The sequence below is a fragment of the Phasianus colchicus genome, chromosome 1 (genome assembly GCF_987193195.1).
Source record: "Phasianus colchicus chromosome 1, bPhaCol1.hap1.1, whole genome shotgun sequence".
NCBI lineage: Eukaryota > Metazoa > Chordata > Aves > Galliformes > Phasianidae > Phasianus > Phasianus colchicus.
In genome coordinates this window covers 72,927,246-72,946,961 of record NC_143436.1, presented here as the reverse complement: position 1 = coordinate 72,946,961, position 19,716 = coordinate 72,927,246, and the positions used below count along the sequence as shown (strand labels likewise).

The 19,716-nt window shown below is 42.2% G+C and overlaps 1 protein-coding gene across 4 annotated transcripts in view; it reads left to right on the top strand.

Moving 5' to 3' along the window:
* The first annotated feature begins 4,039 nt into the window (after positions 1–4,039).
* The window catches only part of LRP6 (LDL receptor related protein 6), a 132,461-nt gene continuing 116,784 nt past the window's right edge, over positions 4,040–19,716 (top strand). The window contains exons 1-2 of one of the 4 annotated variants that reach the window (XM_090147700.1): positions 4,040–4,444; positions 18,847–19,240. In XM_090147700.1, coding sequence (XP_090003826.1) covers positions 4,390–4,444; positions 18,847–19,240 — 449 coding nt within the window. In that variant the 5' untranslated portion in view covers positions 4,040–4,389. Of the gene's footprint in view, positions 4,445–16,061; positions 18,455–18,846; positions 19,241–19,716 lie in introns of those variants that run through there. The other 3 variants (XM_031603192.2, XM_090147710.1, XM_090147712.1) reach the window with 3 other exon arrangements.

Below are 19,716 nucleotides of genomic sequence, written 5' to 3'. Positions count from 1 at the left end.
CCTTTACCAGTAACTAATTTTTAAACTTCAAAGGCTACAGTGCAAAGCGTAATTGGTAAATCCTATGGATGAGTATGGCAAAATGCTGAGCTCCATCAAAGTGTTCTGAAAATGAAGTATTCTTAAATTGTTGTTGTTTAAAATGCATGCATGTTGTTGTTAATAGGGCCCAGATGCTGTCTGTTTTTGAAAATCTTTACAAACTAAAATAAAACAGTATTTTGGTATCCGTCAGCCTGAAATGCAATCTCTTTTGAAAGGATGTTTTAGCTGCATTAACCTAGCATTACAGTTCTTTACAAATTTTAGAACTCTAACTTTCTAAAATGACTTTTTATAATTCAGCTTTGAAATATAGCCACGGCTACCTGGCTTTCATAAGGAAAGTATTGGACTTGCCCTGTGGCCTGGTGGGCAGTGCCAAATTAAAATCAGAATCCTATACAGTTCATACTGAAAGTACTACAGCTGAAGAAGCATATCCTGAGGCAGTTTTGTTTTCAACTCCCTGGGAGATGGAAGAGGAGAAAAGAAGCAGTAGATAAACAGCCTGATCCTGGATACACCATCAGCAGGAGTCCAAACACTCCTCGAAAGGTATAAAGAAAAAGCCCAAGCCTACAGGGTCATTTATTTTATATTTCCCCTTCAGGTTATCGCTGGAATCCTGTTGGACTAGCTTACCCCTATGCTCTGCTGAACTCAAGGACCTTCTCTGTGAAGTTTTTGTTGTAGGGATTTTTTCAGCTACAAAGAAATGCAGTTCTCATTCTGGACACGAGGCAGCATCTTCTGAAGGAGGAGATGGTTTAAAAAAAAATGGGTATTACATTTAATGGAGAAAAAAATAAGGTAGCACTAAAGAGCAAGGAGAAAAGGCAACTCCATATATGATTAAAAAAAAAAAAGGGAAGGGCGGAGGGACGGGGGAGGGGAAAATAGTGGGAATGCTAGCTATTGAGATAGTTTGACAGACTGTGGGGAACCCTACAGACAGTAAGTGAAGGTAAGTGAGTTCTCCCACCGTGGAGAAAATTTCTGGAATAGAGAAATGGCTATCAGTCCAAGGAAATCTGCTCATAAGTTGCCTAAGTCTTGTTGAAAAGATGCAGTTAATATGGCTTTACTTTTAATAGTAAAAGTGAAGGAAAAATATGAAGGGATAGATGATCTAGTATTCTATTCTTTAAAGAAGGAACACTGTGGTTTTCCATTCTGCTCTTAGAACAGGATAAATCTTGTAAGGTGTACCTGTCATATTTCTTAGTACCCTTAGTACCCTTAGTAGCAAGGTGATCATCTGTGGAGTCAAGGTGTCTTATTTTACCTGTGAAATTGTTGTAACAGACATCACTGATGAAGTCATCACTACTTCACATCCCATCTCCTATGCTACTTTACTGCAGTCTTTCCTTATGGATGCAAGAGAGGACTTGAGCTAGAGTTTCAGTATGAAACTTGAACCTTTTGAAGTTGGTGAGAGTTTTGCCATTGACTTCAGAGGGACCAGGATTTCACCATGCCATGCCTATTAACTCTTGTTGAGACATTCAGCAAGGGAGCTAATTATGATAGTGGTTTCTGTGATGTGGGCAGCCACAAATTCATTTGCTGTGCAGCTATCTTCTGCTAACAGCTTTTGTTCATTAGGGACTTCAGTCCTCAATCTACAAAGGATCCCACTGACTTCACTGCAACCCAGGGCACTGTTCAAAGATACAGAGACTTGAAAAGTTACTACTGGTTTTAGAAGCTCCAGCTGCTGTCCTCTCCTGGCTGTCCTCTGTGCTGACAAAAATGCTTGTGAAGCTGTATTGTGAACCAAACCACGGAACTAACCTGAGTATAATGAAATTCTTGTGAAAGATCTTGTATCATTGAATCACCATCTGAGTCCAGAGGTAAGAGTACGACTGTGCAGATTTCTTGACAGTCATAGTCTCTGACTGGATTTCAGTGAGCAAATGAATACTCACAATAATGAATACTGGTAAAAATGAATAATCATAAGATCAATAAAAGTAATTGTAACCAACAAGAGGAGCTTCCTACTGCGATAGAAAAACATTCCCTCTGCACTCCTAGTTCCTTCATCTTAACTTTAAGATCAAATAAAGGAATGTAAGTATTTCAGAGAAGCTCTGGCTGTCAGAATCTTTTATGTGTGAGGTAATCTGGTTTACTTTGTAAAAACTTCTACAGCTGAGTTCCCCTTGTGTGTATGAATTAGAAGTAAAGCTGAGAAACAGATACAACATGGGTTTGGTCTTGAGTCCTAAGCAATGAACGGAAAATTGTTTTTAAAAAGGCTTGAGTAGAGAGGGGACTGTCTCTATGAAGCATATGGAGAAAAGGGGATACATAAGGAAAGCCACTAATCACCCAATGATTAGAGGAAATCCTACCAGGAAAGGAAAGGTCTTGAAATATAGAAAAATGGTCAAATTCATGATGGGTGACAGCACATAATGTTTGTAAGCTAAAAATAAAGCCAGTCGGATGGGATGGTGGGGAAGGTGTGAGGTGGGGATGGTGTGAGGCAGGAAAGGTGTGAGGCGGGGATCCGGCTCCCAAGAAGATAACCAAGACACCATTGTGTTTCCAGCAAAAGAAAAAAGAATACAAGATACAAGAGAGAACAGCACATAGAGAAGTGTGTCATTCGAGGGTTCAGGCCTGAATTTTCTCTCAGCTGTGCACTGTGTTATTAAGATATGAAGAATTCATTATGGACTTGCAATACTTCATAAGAGGTTAATCGCTGATCATGCAGCATTGTGAGTAACTGTTTTCTTTGATTCCAATAGCTCAGTGAAAATAAATAGAATGCTGTGCTGCTTCTGTCTGTTCCCACAAAATCCAGTTGTGACAGCAAGGGTATGCTGAGGTTTATCCACTCTGCTACATTTTTTCATGAGAAGCCTTTCCCCTCCAGCACCATTGAGTTTGCTATCGTCCTGGCTGACAGGGCAGCAACACAGGAGGTTATTTCACCTGGTGGAGTCAAAGACATTCTTGAATGCAGACCTGCCCTCAGGCAGCTACTGCTGTTGAGTTGTTTGCATTTTCAAGACTCTTCCCCCCTTTCTTGAAGAACTTTTAAAGTTGGACGTTTACTTCTTTCTCTAAAAAGTTTTGACTTGCGGTTTTTCCCCAGTAGAATCTGAAAGTCTGATATCATCACATGACTGCCGGAGTCTGATGTCAGAGCCGGCCTGCGATGCCTGGGCCTTTAATCTGGCCCAGATGTTATCTCCTACTGTAATCACAAGAAAAGCTATGAAAATATATGTTCAACAGATACGAAATTAAAAGTTAAACGTTTCCATAAGCTTCTAATAACCCTGAAAATAATACAGACTTCTGAACGCGAGGATCTCAAATTTTGCTTTAAGTCGTTCTGCCTCCTCGAAGCCTCATCCCACGGACCAGCTGTTCCGCGAGGAGAGGAGGGATGCCCCTGAGACGCGCCGTTCCTCGGGGAAACGCTGAAGGAGCTCTGCGGCCCCGCGGAGACTCCCAGGAAAAGGCCGAGGCCCCGCAGCCCGCCCTTCACTCGGGAACCGCCGCCGGGCAGCGGCCGAGAGGGACGGAAGAGGAGCCCGGCCGCGCAGCCCTCACCTGAGAGAGGGCGGAAGGGAGCGGGCGGAGGGGATCGGCCGCCTTTGTGCGGCCGCCGCCGCCGTTCTGTGACTGAAAGTAGTCCCGTCCCTCCCGGGCCGGTGTTGCTCCGACAACCGCATCGCACCCAAAAAGGCGGCGGAGGCGCGCGTGCGAAACGACGCGGGAAATAGTCCCGCTGGAATGCGACGGCGGCGGCCGGCTTCCCCCGTCCGACCCCTCGCCCTCCCCACGGGCGTCCGCGGGCCGCGCGCGCCGGCCCTCGCCCCGCGCCCAGCGCCCCGCCCGAGGCGGAGCCGCCCGCCGCGCCGCCAGGCGCTCGCCCGCCGCCGTTTGCGTGCGCGCCGCCCTCTGCCCGCCCGCTCGCTCCCCGCCTGAGGAGGCGGGCGGTGCGGCGGGAGCGCGGAGCCGGGCGGGCGCGGCGCGGGGCGGGGGCCAGGCCGGGCCGGGGGAGAAGGAGGAGGAGAAGGAGGAGGAGGGCCGTATCCCTGCGCCTGTGCGCGGCCGGCGGAGGCGGAGGCCGGGCGAGCGAGCGAGCGAGCGGATGGCGAGCGGCCGCGGCGGCGGCGCGGAGGCCGGCATGCGGGGGAGCGCTCGGTGCCGCGGCGGCGCGGCGGGGCCAGCGGCCTGCTAGGGGGGCTCGGCGGCCGCCCTTCGCCGCTGCCCGGCCCTCCTCCCCGCCTCCCCGCCCGCCGGGCAGCATGAAGTGGCAGCGGAGGGACTGCTCCTCGCCGCCGCCCCGCCGGTGAGAGCGCGGAGCGAGGGAAGATGGGGGCCGTCCTGCGGAGCCTGCTCGCCTGCAGTTTTTGTTCCCTGATGCGAGGTGAGCGGGGGGCGGGAGGAGGAGGAGGAGGACGAGGAGGAGGAGGCGGCGGCGGTGGGGAAAAGTTGACGGCCGTGTTGCGAGGGGCCATGTTTGCCCGGGCGGGAGGGGAGCGGCCTGCTTGCCGGCGGGGCCGGCCCATTGTTGCCGCCTTCAAGTTTGGCTTTTTAATAAAAAGAGAGCGAAAAGGCACCGAACGGCCCCCAGCTCCCTCCGCAGCCCCGGCCCTGCCGGCGGCAGCGCGGCTCGGGCGCGAGTGTCTCGGCTCGCCCCGCCGCTCTCCGCGTCCGCACCGAAGCTGTTCGTTCTCCCTTCTTTTTTTCTTTTCTCCTTTGCCCCGGGGGTATCGCTACGAGTAGGTTCCCCGCTGCCGGGCGGCCCCCGGTGCCCGACGAGGGGCTGTTGCCGGTCCCCCAGGACACCTGGGTTCCGCTGCCCCGCTCTGCGATTCCTGCTTCTGGAGGATTTCTGTCTCTGAGTGCAAACCGGGTTTCTCTGGGTGTTGTGAAACTGAACTCCTGCCTCAGTTTCTCTCTGTTTGCTCTTCTTGGGAAGAAATCACCTGCGATGTTTGCATCCGTCATCTTGCTGTTTTCTCATCTTTTTCTGCGCTAGGGGATGGAGGAGGTTAATAACTAATGGTTCATCAGCCACGTTTCGATATAGAAAATCGCTCTGTTCACGACGTTTATGGCTTTGCATGAAAGATCAATAAAGGTGTTTCAGGCTGAAGGAACTGCTGTGTAGCCAGTTGCTCGGTACTCCACAAAACAAAAATTTTCCACTCTTCCTTACTCCCTTCCCTTCTTTTTTTTTTTTTTTTTCTTTTTTTTTCTCCCTATGCATCTGTTTGCCATATTGTATCCTGTTTGTAAGGCTACAAGTATACTTATTTAAATGGACTGTGTAACAGTTCGCTTCCAATTGGAGCAGGGAAACTTCAATTTTCAAAAGTAAGGTTGGATCCAGGGCATGGAGAGGAATTGTTTCCTGATTAGTTAGTTTTATTATGTAACGACCATACCTGTTCTTAATAAACCATTCGTTTGGTTCTCAATTGCAATTTAATTCAAATGGCAGCACCATTGGAGTGCATACCGTTGCATGATATCAGTACCATGACAGTCACTTCTTCAAATTAATTTCAAAATAGTGACATGTGCTACTGTACTTTTTAGCATACCCAGCTTAATAATAAACTTCGAAGAAATGTTGTAAACTATTTAGACTGTCATTTCTTCACATCTTTCATCTTTATCTATTGCCAAAGACATTTGTACCCAAGCAATATTTCTCTTTCTTCTGTATTCATGCATTCCTGCTGTTGGATCTTCCACCTGAGTTCATAGTCGTCTATTTGTGACATGGTAGTAACTTCCTTAATTGTTACTTAAGAATACTATAAACAGCAGGAACAGCTGAACTCTGAAGAAACAAAATAAAATTTTAATGGATATGTCCTTCTTAATAAACAACATATATGCAGGCAGAATTGGCTTGAATAAGATGTGCTGAGTTCATATGAAGTGTCAGCTGTTCTTTAATGAGGCAGAGGCAGTGCCAGCATGAGTATGAATAAGTTTATACATGAAAGTAGAGCTGAAGTTATGACGTTCACTACTTGGTTTGTGAATTTGGTGCTATGAAGGCTGCTAAGTCAACAGCACTGGAGATTGAAACCTGGAAAATAATACATTTGTGAGCTGCAGCATCCTCTGTTTAGAGAGCTTGCCTCCCTGTTCTCACTTAAGAGCAACAAAAACAAACAAAAGCATGACACAAATATGCAAGAAAACGGTTTTACCAATCTGGAAGAACAAAACTGGTAATCTGGAAGTATGGTGCCTTATAAACTAGTAAGGATTTGGAGAAGTACCAGACCGTTATGATCCAGAACTGGAAGTGTACCCCAAGGCACCTTTCTGTCCAGTAATCTGACAACTGTGATAAACAGACCATACTGACTTTTCAAAGACAGCTATTTAGATTTGTAAGAAAGGAGCTGATGTCACAACAGCTGGCTGTGGAGGTTTGTGTGCGTGTGTTTTTTTGATTTGTTTTTCTCTCATGCCTTACTCTGACTGATAGAAGAAAGGGATTGCTTTTGTGGAACCTGCCCAGAGTCTCACCAGCCCAGCATTTGTGCTCCTCTCTTGGTCTTTGGTTTGATCTGGGCAACTCTGAACATTAGCAGTGTTTCATGAAGCTGGTCCCATAGGATATGGACAGACAAGTGAGTAAGACCTGGCCTCTGGTCACCTTGTGAGTTCTACACGGCAGCTGTGAAACCAGTCAAGCTCTTGTTAGGTAACTGGCGGTTGCAAAGAAGCAATAGCAGTTGCATCGCATCTGTCAGGGAACTACAGATAAGTGTGAGACAGGTTTCAACTTATTAAAAAGTGTTAAAGAGGTTCTACCTTCCCAAGTATTCTTGGCTTGCTCTTGTCCCAGAAATATCTCTAGTCGTCATGCAATTGCTGTTTGTTTTTTTGTTTTTTTAAACCCCGATTGTGCAGAAAGTGCATGAAGCTCTTGTTTGAATAGAGATCTTATCAAAGATGTTTGTGCAGACTATAGTGGATGTTACAGACCTTTGTGCTGATTAACTAATCAGCTAGTGAAGAACTGAAGATGTCTGTTTGGTTTGGGGCATTTTAAAGCCCCTTTATGTGTTCAGAAGAGAGCTTGAATCTGTTGTTGTGAATAACTTCCTTTTGATAAGCAGAACGTCTTTACTTTTTTGTATCTTTTTAGGTAGACTCATTTGCATGTAGTTTAGAAGAGCTTAATGTTCAGGACTTGCTAAGCTGACTGGATGTGTTTTTCTCCCAAAAGTAAAAAAAAATGGAACAAGGCTTTTTTACTTCTTAAGCAGTCAGGCTGGAGATGAAGCATGAGGTCTCCAATCCTAGGACTAATACAATTCTTAAATTTTGACAATAAGACTTGGAAATATATATATACGTATGTATGTATTTTGTATTCATCATGAGGCACTTCTCCATCCAAGCTTGAATTGACCATTTTCTGGTCACGTTTTCCATTGTGTGATTCCTTAGAAATCAGTGTGACTTTGTCTGCTGTGATTTCCAATGCATTTTCCTCTTTCATCTCTCCATAGTACATTCTGAAATTATTGTGATCTAAGGTGTTACAAAATATCCAGCATTGCTTTAATAGTTTTTGCAATTGTATCTCTCTGATAGCTTGCTCTCATCAGACTGCTTTAACTTTATTCTTTTTTTTTTTTTTTTAACAGAAAAATTAGGACAGAAAGAAGTATTTATGGCAAGGTGTGCTAAAGATGTGAGGACGTTGTGGGTATATGGATCTAGTCGTAGGTGTATAAAGATGATGGGCTCCTTGTGTCCTTCAGCGGGAGTTCTGTACAGATTTTTGGGTCAGAATCTTAATTGTGTTTCTCAGAAACACTGGTTAGAGGAGCATTAATCAGGTTTCCTTTTTTCCTTTGTGAATGGATTACATCTGCATTTGAGCTCTAGATAATAGGGGAATTTGTCTGGAAGTTGTAGAATGGGTAGTGAGATTTTTGGAGAAAGATAGGTCAAGAGCTGGAGCTTAGGAACAATTTAAACTGCCTTTGGGAACTGGAGAAATCTGATTCCTTTGGACATATGTAACTACCTTTATGATGATGTCACATGTCAAAAATGCCAGCTTCAAAATATCAGCAACAATGCATAAGGGGATTTACTTTCTAATTAAAATAGAGCACAGATAGTATTTTCCCTTCTGAGGGAATGGGGTAGGGGAAGAAAACAGAAACAGCTCTCAGCTTCTGATCTGTCACTGTTCATCTCTTCTGGCAGCCAATCTTCAGATTCAGACACTGTATTCTCTGTCCTCAGCATATTTAACCTCATTAATTTCCTATGAAATGCTAACTGCTTGGGTTGCTTTACCAGTGGCTTCTTCAAAAAGTCCACATCCCTGTACTACAGGGAGGTGTATGTGCTGTTGTTGAGTGACACCAGAGATGTAGTCTTTCTGGGATGGCCAGCTACTTCTTGCAGGGCCAGCTGCTCTGTCAGACCTGTGTGCCTGATCTGCTGGTGGGGAGCCCTCTCTCATCTGCAAGCTCACCTGGGACAGTCTTATTTCAGAACATATATGCAGCTGGTGAAGCTCTGTGCTGCCACCCACTTCTGTGATGACACACGGTGGGCCATTTGTACCTTGAAAGGAACTGTTGCCAGCAAAACGCAGTTTATCTTGGTGAGGAATGTTCCATAGATGGGCTTATACCAAGTGGTGTAAGCTGCTCAGAAAGATGTGGGGAGAGTGGATATGGGCACCAACTTACACCTGGCTTGTGCAGTTTCAGAGTTTAACGCTTTGGAATATTTATATGCTGTAAACAAAGAAGCTGCATGTTTCATTTGCAGTAATAGTCCAAGGCTAGGAAGGAGAGAGCATTGTGTTGTGTCTCTAATGGATTGTATGTAAATGCTGGCTATCGACTCTAAACATTGAACAACTTTTTCCTATTTGTATTTGGCAGGCAAGTCAACAGTTAGAGAGCCTTTATTAAGCTCTGTAGATATTCTTGCAGTTTGTGAATGCTTATGGAAAGAGGTTCGCTATGTGATCAGACTCCATATTTACTTTGCGTGGACAGAAGTACTCAGTTTGCTTGGTCTGACTGCAGTGATGGTGCTTGCAAGCAAAAATGAACTTGTTGTTTCTCCTTTTTTTTTTTTTTTTTTTTTGTCATATCCTCCTGCACTGTGGCTACAAAAATAGGGTTTTCTTTGTGTCCTCGTGACTGTCATGCTACAGACCTTTCTATTTCAAAGCAATTGGCACAGTCACCTACCTGGTTTGAAATAGAGTCAAATATGCTGATGTCGGGGGAAATTCTTCACAGAGAGAGTGGTGAGGTGCTGGAACAGGCTGCACAGAAAGGCTGTGGATGCCCCATCTCTGGAGGTGTTCAAGGCCAGGTTGGCTGGGGCCCTGGGCAGCCTGGTCTAGTATTAAATGTGGAGGTTGGTGGCCCTGCATGTGGCAGGGGGGTTGGAGCTTCATGATCCTTGAGCTCCCTTCCAACCCTGGCCATTCTGGGATTCTGGGTGCACAATGTGAATACTGTAATAGCTCTCTGAGTTTGATTTACAGTATACTTTTAAGAACATGTTACTCAAAGTGTAGCTTACGAAGTTCTATGGATAAGTAATATTTGGTTTCCTTTGCGAAGTGTTACAAAAGGAGAAAATTTCTGGAGAAAATGTGTCAGCTGAAGAAGATGGAATGTTTTTTGAGCTTCATTATTTATATGAATAGAACAATAAGAAAATGTTTTAAATATAAACAGACATGGAAAATGGCAACATTCATGCAGACTTTTTCAGTATCTTGTTACAGGATCACGTTACCTAAATAGAACTACTCCCTCGTGATATAATAAATGTGGCAGAAATGGGATTATAGTTTTAATTCTGCTTATAAGGGCCATGTGTGAGCTCTTGATGTCGGATTTGAGTAGTAATCGTATCTGACACAGAAAAATCTTAATCAACTAACTATTTTGCTTGATCACAAATCATTTGTTTTCATTCTCTGATACTGTAGTTTTCTCCTTTATCCTCCTGCTTTTTTTTTTTTACTTGATCCTTTCCTACAGGAAAAGCACATTTCTTTTCTTTTCCTTTCTTTATTTTTTTAAATGTTTATGTCTCCAAAATAGCTCAATAATAAGCATTCTCCTCTATCCATTGTCAGATAGCTCTAGAATGTGACAGGTGTGTTTGCATGAATTTAGGAAGTTAAGGACATGTGGGAGGTGACTTAGAATTTCAGATATATTTCCTCGGATTATTATTCTATCAAAACAGGGAGTAGAATTTTTGCTTGTTCTCATAGTATTACTGCTACTTAAACTCTTAACACTGCAGAAATCGAGGAATCCTCTGTTCCATGCAAACATTAATAGAGTAGAAATATTAAAATTAAGAACAATGAAAGAATAGGAAAAACTAATTTGTATATCTTGTAGTAACTCTTCTTATGTTCATTTGAAAAATAAATTACTGTTCTAATAATTCAGAAACTTAGGTAAAAACCTCACTTTTACCTATATGGTAAAGAATAATTGTTAATGTTTGTAATTCTAGAGTTTTTGTTGTTGTTGTTGTTTGTGTGTTTATGGATTCTTGTTGGTGTTTCTTTTTGTTGTTGTTTTTCCCCTTTGGGATTACCAGAATTAAGTCAGAATTAAGTTACATTCAATATGAAATAGACCAGGCCATTCATGTTTTTCAAACAGTGATCTGTTTGTCTACATATACGTAATTTTCTAATGCAAAACATGTTGAAGATTTGATATAAAGCATTCTGGGATGTGTTTTTGAGTGTTTAAAAATCAAATAAAAAATCATGCAAGTCCAACTGTGTTCCAAAAGACAAAAAGAAAAGTGCAATAATTTTCAAAATCCCGTAAGCATATGTACATCTTTCCTTACTCTTTACAGAACAGTTGTTAACTATTTCAACTGGAATAGCTATTTGACAGTCTGTAGTAAAATTGATGTGGTCTTAAGACTGTGTTTAAAATGCACTTTCAGTTTGAATTCCTTTTAGCTGATGGAATTTTTAACTTTAAGCTTGTACTGCAAGTACTTGTTTCTATTTTCTTTTAAATCTATTTTCTCTTTCAGAGTGTATCCTTCCTGTTTCTGCAAAATTCTCGATACTGTTTTGTCTGGAATTGTAACTGTGTGAATATAAGCATCTGATGACTTGTATGAACAAAAAGCATTTTTTTATTTTTATTCTCAGTACTTGTTATGATAGATGCACTGATAGAGCTGCTGTTCACCAAGCTTGATCCGGGAAGCACAGCCAGCAGTATCACCAGAGAGCAGATCTGTTTTTTGATGAAAACTTTCAGAGAAGCAGCAATGACAATGTGACAGACCTGTGGGGCAGTGATGCTGCCTCCCCTTTGCTACCAGCTGCACATTTGTGGCACAGCTGAGAGATACTGCTTACTCTGGTGCTGCACTTAGTAGTGCTAATAACTTTCCTGTTTGATTGGTTATTCAGACCTCCTCTTGGGTCTTCTCTGCTAAATTCTCAGGTTGGGCTTCACTGCAACTTCCCGATAGCACTTCAATTATTTAAAAAAAATAAAAAAATAAGGTGTATTTTTTTTTTTTTTTTAACTCTCATGCTTCAAGAAATATTAAGAACACCATATAGGATGGGCATGCCAGCTGGGATAATTCACTGACAAAGTTGTCTGAGGGTAGCTCAATGACTGTCAACTTTGTGTTGGTATGGAAAATGTTGGTTTGAAGGTAGACTGGTGGTGCTGCTCAGTGTGTGGGTTTTTGTCTCTATGGGAGCTGTTAGAAGTCTGAGTGAGACTCCCAGTGCTCCCAGGCTGCTCTCAGCTGGATGTATATCCCCACACAGCTGTGCTGCCCAGGCTGGACAGCCATGGATTGCAACTATTCCAGGCTAGCAGCAAGCTTTGGAGTACTCTCATCAGGCTGGTAAGTGTTCCATGCTTATCTTACGGCCTTCAGCCTCCCTGGGTGCTGGGAAATAAACCTGTTACCCATCACTGCACAGTGTCTATGTGCTCTAATTCAGTGGAGCGTCTTAAACGAATTGCAGCCTTCCACCAGCATCAGGAGTGATTTGATACAAGCTTCTTGACTATTTTCTTACTTTTAGCAGCTTCATAGAAAATGATGATGCCAGAAGGTGTGAAGAATGGTATTCTATTTCAGTATTATCTATTCATCTTATTTGTCACCATATGGCTTGGAAGTTTGAACTGCAAAATATTATCCCTATTCAGATGTAGGGCTCTAATTGTTAGAGTGTAGCAAAATAAGATTTATTTTTTTCTGCATGAGCAAATGTGCATGCAGGAATATACCTTGCAAACAGGAGATGCTTTGCAGCATTGTATGTGTGGGTTAACTTTTTCATTTAACTGTTTGTATTGAGCTGTTTCCAGTAAACCAGGGAAACTTCTGCAGCATCCTGTGTTGTTCTGACAACTGTTAAAGAAACTGGAAGAGTGGTAAAGGGGGAGGTTATGAGGATGCTTGAGGAAATGGGAAACATAATGATGAGGTTCTTCAAATGTTATCATGGACTGTGGTGCTACATGGCCATACATCTCTATCAACCTTTCTCCTTTCTGGTGTCTACTGTAGTCCAAGGAAAGTGTGTTGTGCTGCTGTCATATCACCTTTATCAGCCCACCACTTTGGGTCTCCTCTTTAAAATCAATAGAAGGTCGTAGCTTTATACGTGGCTGCAAGCAAAGGCCTGGCCAGGGAACATAGCTCTCTGTTCATCCTAGGCTGTTGTCAGCAAGACAAATACAGCAGATTAAGTGATGAACGTGTTAACTGCCAGTCAATGTGGTGTCTTTTATCCCCATGGGATTGCAGTGGTTCAGAGTAGGAGAGAGGGTGTTATGGGAAGATGAGCCAAGACACCTTACTCTTCCTGAGACGGGCAATCAATGAGAGTACTACTAAATACTGAGGCTCTGATAATTTGCAAATCATCAGCTACTGGGTTTATTGCCAAACGGTATTTCGTGGGTGATACCTGCAATTCCAAAGTTGTTTACATTTGATATAGCAGGACAAGGGGAAATGGTTTTAAGTTGAGGGAGGAAAGGTTTAAGGTTGGATGTCAGGGGGAAATTCTTTACAGAGAGTGGTGAGGTACTGGAACAGGCTGCCCAGAGAGGCTGTGGATGCCCCGTCCCTGGAGGTGTTCAAGGCCAGATTGGCTGGGGCCCTGGGCAGCCTGGTCTAGTATTAAATGGGGAGGTTGGTGGCCCTGCATGTGGCAGAGGGGTTGGAGATTCATGATCCTTGAGGTCCCTTCCAACCTGGGCGATTCTGTGATATGCTGGAGTTCATTACTTTACTTGTGTATCCTTTTGCTACACTGTGCAAAGTCTGCTGGCTTTGTATCCCTGAACCTGGCATTTCTGTCCTTCCTTCTGTTGTTTGTTTGTTTGTTTGTTTTTCCCCTCATTCTCTTACCTCCCACATTCTTCTGATTCTTTGGAGAGGGAGGTTTTTACCCCATTATAAAGCAGGTTAAAGAATTGCTTACTGCCCTTGTACCAGCAAGTCTTGCATGGATTGCATTGGTCCGAACTGCTCCTGTATGGCCAGAGTCCTGCAAAACTACAAGTAGAGACTTGATGCACAATCCAAGTGCCATTGCTGCTGTCTTTGCTTTGGTACTGATATTCTCACTCCTCCCATTCACTGGTAAGCCTGCCTGTTCCTCTGACCTTCAGAGTTGTCACCTGAACAGTCATTGGATGGCTTTAGGATGTGAAATATGCTTTAGGTCTTCTAAAGACAAGACTCCTCCAACAAGCTTGGGCTGCCTCAAGTTAATTTCCTTGAGTCTGGCTGCCTGCAGTGTCTTGCAGGTATGTTTATGAGAGTAGGGAAGTTCAGACAGAAGAGAGCACTCCATTCACTGCTAAGATGGAAAAGGAGCTACTGCTAAGTCAGTTTCTTAGTCTGTAAAAAAGCAGTTGTGTGGGTTAAATTGGTGCAGCTATTGTGATGGAGCATTTTAGTGAAAAATCCTGGTGCTTGCAGTGCTGAAATTCCTATGTATTTCCTGGAGATTTCTTGTTTGTTTGTGAATATAAATCATGACTTGTTTCTTTACAACTCTACTTCTGCTCCCACATGAGGAATAGGACCCAGAAGTCAAAACTTGCAAAACCTTTTCCTTCTTTCTCCAGGCTGAGCAGCAGAACTTGGGCATTCAAAGAAACCAAATAGATAGAATTGTTAAGTGTAAGCAGTAATGAAGAAATTTGAAACCTGGGAAGTGAAGGGAAACTGTACCTAGATGCTCACCTCCAAAAGAATTTGTCTTATGTTCTTTTGTTGGCTATTTGTAGGACATCTTGGGAAAGGGGAGGATTGTAGTACACACAAAGTTTTCTGTACTCAATGGATTTGAGGTGGTTGCAGCTAATGATCTTTGCTGGTTGTCTGTACCTGTTTCCTTGCTTTTCTTTCCTGGGTGATCTGGTTATGGGTGCATGTTTTTCCATCACGGTGTCTGGCAAATTCCTTGTGCTTCCTGTGCCTCATCAAGGAAAGTGCATAGCTGTTTGGTGTGTCTCACCTCTGTGTCTCCTTTTTTCCAGTTGTATTTGCTGTCCTCATGTCAGTGAACTTGTCAGTGTTAAATAACTTCAAATGCTCAGATTTCTTCACCAATATGTTTAAGGGAGGGATTTTTGTTTTCCCGTTTGAAGACATCTTCTTCCAGTGTAACAGTTATTAGCAGTATCTTTCCACCTGGATACTTCTTTCCATGTCTGAACATTTCCCCAGCATGACTGGCAGCACTGGGATTCTGGTGGAGGTTCCACAAACTACAGTGGACACCTCTAGTCTGGAAGGTTCTGTACCTGAATTGGAGGTTCACAAACAGCTGGTTCAGCTTATTTGTCAAAGATGATGTCGTTGTGCCTCACCCTGTTGTACAAGTATTTACATTTATCTGATTTTATTTGAGCTGATAACTGGCTATAAACTAGTTTTTGGCAGATGAGGAGGGAGTAAGGTGGTTTTCTGCTCCTTTAGCTCCCTGCATTATCTTGCTGTGATGCTGGCTGATTGCTAGTGCCAACGCAGAAGGGGGGCTGAAGACCTGCAATGGGAACTGGAGCTGAGGAGAAGACTTGTTGTGGTCTCATCTGGAGCAGAGCTGCCAGCAGGAGGGGGGAGCTGCTCTCCTCCCAGCACCCTGCTGCTTGCCTCATGTTCACCTCTGAGTTTTGAGGTGATTCAACTCACTAAGCAAGGCAAATGTTTTGCTGATTTATTAAATCAGCTTGGGAGTGGGTCTGTAGCTATGTGAAAGGGCAGAACAGCATTGCAGGGTTAAGAAATGCATTAAAAAGGGGTTGGGGAAAATGAGGTGATGCTAATTGCCCTAACCAGGCTGAATTACCATGGCTACAAGAGAATGAGCCTGTTGAAGGTAACTCTGACCACGTGACACACAGAGGTGTTGTGGATCATTGGAAATAGAAAAGGAGCAAGCAGGAACTTATGGAACAGGCAACTGGACATGTTAAAAGTATGACAAATTCTGGCAGACTGTAATTACTTCTCAATTGGAAAAAAAAAAAGAAAGTTTAAGTGTTTTTGTTTGTTGATTTTTATTTTTTTTTTAATTGGTTCACCACTTCACATCCTATGGGCTGTGGTATTTTTAAGCAACAATTTTTGTTGTGGTTCAGATGTAACCTTTTGTGGGCTCTGAGCAAATGTTTGTTCTTGCTGGCTGGCACAAACAAAAGTTATTTTGAGACTCTGGGTACTTTAATTAGAAGAATAAACTAGAGGTAGATCTCTCAGGTGGCAGATAATATGGCAACTTTTGCTATGATTTCCCTTGCTGATTTCTAAGATGTTTTTCCTTTTCCTTTAAGAGAGTGTAAGTACTTCTTTCCAACGTCTTATAATTTGATGCAATTAAAATGCTTATTTATGATGTATATAGGGAGGAAAATAGAAACATATTAAAATAATTCTTTTAGAAGAAAAAGAGGTAAATTTGAATTGTATCTCTACCCCATCATATTTTAAACTGTAAAATAGTTGCCTTGCTTTGAAAGGAGCTTCTCTTGTATTTCTTCCCTTTAGATTATTAGCATAGTTCCAAACTGTTATTCAAGAAAGCATCTCTGGGTCCTGTAGTTTGTTTAAAGTGAGTTAAGTGGAGCAGAATGGAATCTTCTGCCTTAGTTCTTGTTTTGGCATTGCTATTTGAGTCAAGTAAAAAGTTACTTGGTACTAACGCTGCCAACTTCAAAAATTAGATTTTATAGGATATTGGAGCCTTCATATTTTCCAGAAAGGGTTGGAGAGGGTGGGGGAACAAACCTGTTTTTTATTATTTTGGTGATATGTACTTCATTCCTGAATGTTGCAACAAATTGGAAAGCTTAATATCCTCATCTGCCAGCCCTGTGGAATGTGCTACAAGTTGTGGCTTTGAATCAATCTGCATGAAGCTGCTCATCTGATGTGTAGCTGAGCTTCTTCTGAGCTGTCATTCAAATCACTGCTATCATTCATGAAAAGGACGTTTTCTCTGGCTGCTCCTCAGCCAGCTCTGAGCACCAGCAAGGAGTGAATAACCTATGCAAGGCAGCTGTGTTAGGCTCAGCAGTGCCTTCAGGCCTCAGTGATTACACTTGACATGCCTGGTGTTCCAATTCATTGCATGCTGTGTGCATGGGGACTCTTGCTCCGTGTTGTACATAATAATGGAGCCTGTACTCATTTGTGTGTGGATTTACCTTTTTTCAAATGCTGGGCATGCTGTCTTATTAGAGCAAGCTCTGCCAGTTGGCTGCACACGGTTCTGTGGTGTGCTGGGTGACACTGAGCTGGCTATTAACTAGATTTTTCAAGTTACAGTTGTATGCAGTGTTTAAAAAGTAGGTGGTTATATTGCATATCTCTTTCTTATCACTTTCAATTTACTGAATAGTGTTTTTTGTTTGTTTGTATTTTCCCTGAAAATGCAGTCTTTGTAAGCAACCTCCACTTAAAGGAAACTAATGTCAATTGTTTTAAATCTTTAGGGGATGGGAAATTATGCAGAAAAGGGAAGGTGATAGCAAAGTAAGGTAATAAGCACACTTAATACAAGGTTTCTGCTCTTTCATTTAAAGATGTCTATTCCTTCTCCACTAAAATATAATCTTTAAACTGAGTATTTTGTTGCACAATAAAAACTTACTTTCTGGAGGAGGGAATACAAATCTCATATTCTTAAAAACAAAAAAAAGCTCCTCCCTCAAGCTATTCAGGTAGCTTTTTGTCTGAAGCTTCTAAAATTTGACATGAAACCATTTAAATTCGGTGTTTCTGAATTTAGGCAGACAGCCTGAACAATTTAGTTTTCAAAAAGGAGAAAAAAAAGAAGGAAAGAAAATAGCTTCCAAACATATAGCAGCATTTGTGTAATTTTTGGAGTTGGAGGTAGATTAAGGAACTTCTAAGTTGACTCTGCTTCTCCCAATATACACAGCAGTGTCTTTGACAAACAGTTTTATGATAAAGAGGGTAATAGTCTGATCTTGGAAACTAACTTTCGAGTTTTCTGAAGTGTGCATTTGTTAGACATTAGTATTTCTAATTTCATTGTGAGTTTCTCATACAAGAACTGTATCTGCTCTGGCAATGTAGCATTCAACATTTGCTTGTGCACATCGCTGGCTATATAAATGCAGGTCTTTCTGTTAGGTCATGTATCCTTCTAGGAATTTTAAATGCCTACCTGTACTGATGAATAAATCTGGAGGATTTTTGTTAAATTTGGGTAGTGACAGCTAGACAAGCTTACAACATGCCAGCTGTAGTTTGTGTCTAGGTACTGCTGTGTGGCTCTGCTGCTACAGTGCCCAGGTAAATATAGGGAAAGGTAGGTATGTTTACTGATAGTGGTAAAAACTCTGTATTTTACTTCACCTTTTGTTGCAGTAGGAATGAGTGGAATTTTCATAAAGATATATAGCATGTGGTTAAGGACATGCTTAATTAAAAGGGTATGTTACATTTTAGAAACAGACCTTTTTCATAGTTAGTTCTTTTCATTAATTGTTGTTGGGTATTTATATAAAAAATGTACAGATCACACAAACTGATGCAGGAAGCAAATAAGAGTGGTAGAGCTGAGTTCTAACGTACTTACTGTAGTGTGTTTCTATAGGTGTATTTTTCTATCTACCTCTTCATATTAGAACTGATGCTCAAAAACTGATGCTCATTTCCTTTCATGCTGCACACTCATTGAGTGTTTGTATATCATATGTAAAATACCTAAGAAAAATAATTTTAGAGTATTAACACGGGAATGTCTCTGGCTTGACATGTGTTATATTTTTTTATTGAAGGTTGTGGGGTGTATATTAGCAAATTCTGGACAAAACACATTGAATCTTTGCTCTGATGGGTAAGCACTATGTGCTTATAAAGCTACTATAGCTTCATCTTTCATATTCTTATTTAAGTATCCTCCTTTACAGAGTAATGTCATTTGGGCACTTCAAACCTCCATTTTCTTTGTTCTCTGCCTTCTCCTTTAATCTAATTTTAATAATGCAGAGCCCAGAATAACGAGCAGTGCATTACAAAGTTACCATCTTGAGTTGTAGTACTGTTGAAAGGCTTGGAGTCTGTGCTTTTCAGTTAAACTATAAAATGTCTCCCCCCATCTTTCCTCTCCCCCCTCCCCCCTTAAATTGCTAGTTTAACTACAGTGGTACATCAGAACTTAAGCTGTTCTTAACAGGAGTGTTAACGTGTCCATCTGTCCCCCCCACCCCTTATTTCTCCCACATCAAGCTGCCCCACTGTTGCTGTATGCAAACCGTCGTGACCTGAGGCTGGTGGATGCTGCCAATGGGAAGGAGAATGCCACAGTAATCGTGGGTGGCCTCGAAGATGCAGCGGCAGTGGACTTCGTGTTCATAAAGGGGTTGATATACTGGAGTGACGTGAGTGAAGAAGCCATTAAACGAACAGAATTCAATAAATCTGGGAGTGTACAAAATGTGGTCGTTTCTGGACTTTTGTCACCTGATGGGCTGGCATGTGACTGGCTGGGAGAGAAATTATATTGGACAGATTCGGAAACAAATCGGATTGAAGTTTCTAATTTAGATGGATCATTGAGAAAAGTTTTATTTTGGCAAGAATTGGATCAACCCAGAGCAATTGCCTTAGATCCTGCAAGAGGGTAAGTCTTTGTTAAAATGAAATGGTTACAAACATGAACGTTTTTGCTGCTAGTTGCATGCGGAATGATTTTAAATAATCGGTGGTGCTGTTACTGAAATTATTCTAATCCAGTTTGTGTTGTTTCTTTATTACTGTGATTTGTAAATAATTTGTACTTCTGAAATTATGTTCACGTTGTTGAATTACTAGAAGTCATTAGATGTTCAAGAAGAGTACTAGAGGAAGCTTATTTTGGCAGTAGTGCAGATGGTGAACATAAATGTGGAAGTTCTAAGGTGAAAACAGATGTAATCTGCTTGAAAAATCATCAAGCCATTAGACTTGTGTCTCACTGCAGCATCAAACTGGAGGTCTTTGTTCATTGTTAATATTTATGCTTCCTGGAAACAGCCGGGAAAAATAGACTGCAATAATAACATTTTGGGATGTATTTTGACGTGCTTTATCATTTAACCAAAGTTTATAGAGAAGTTC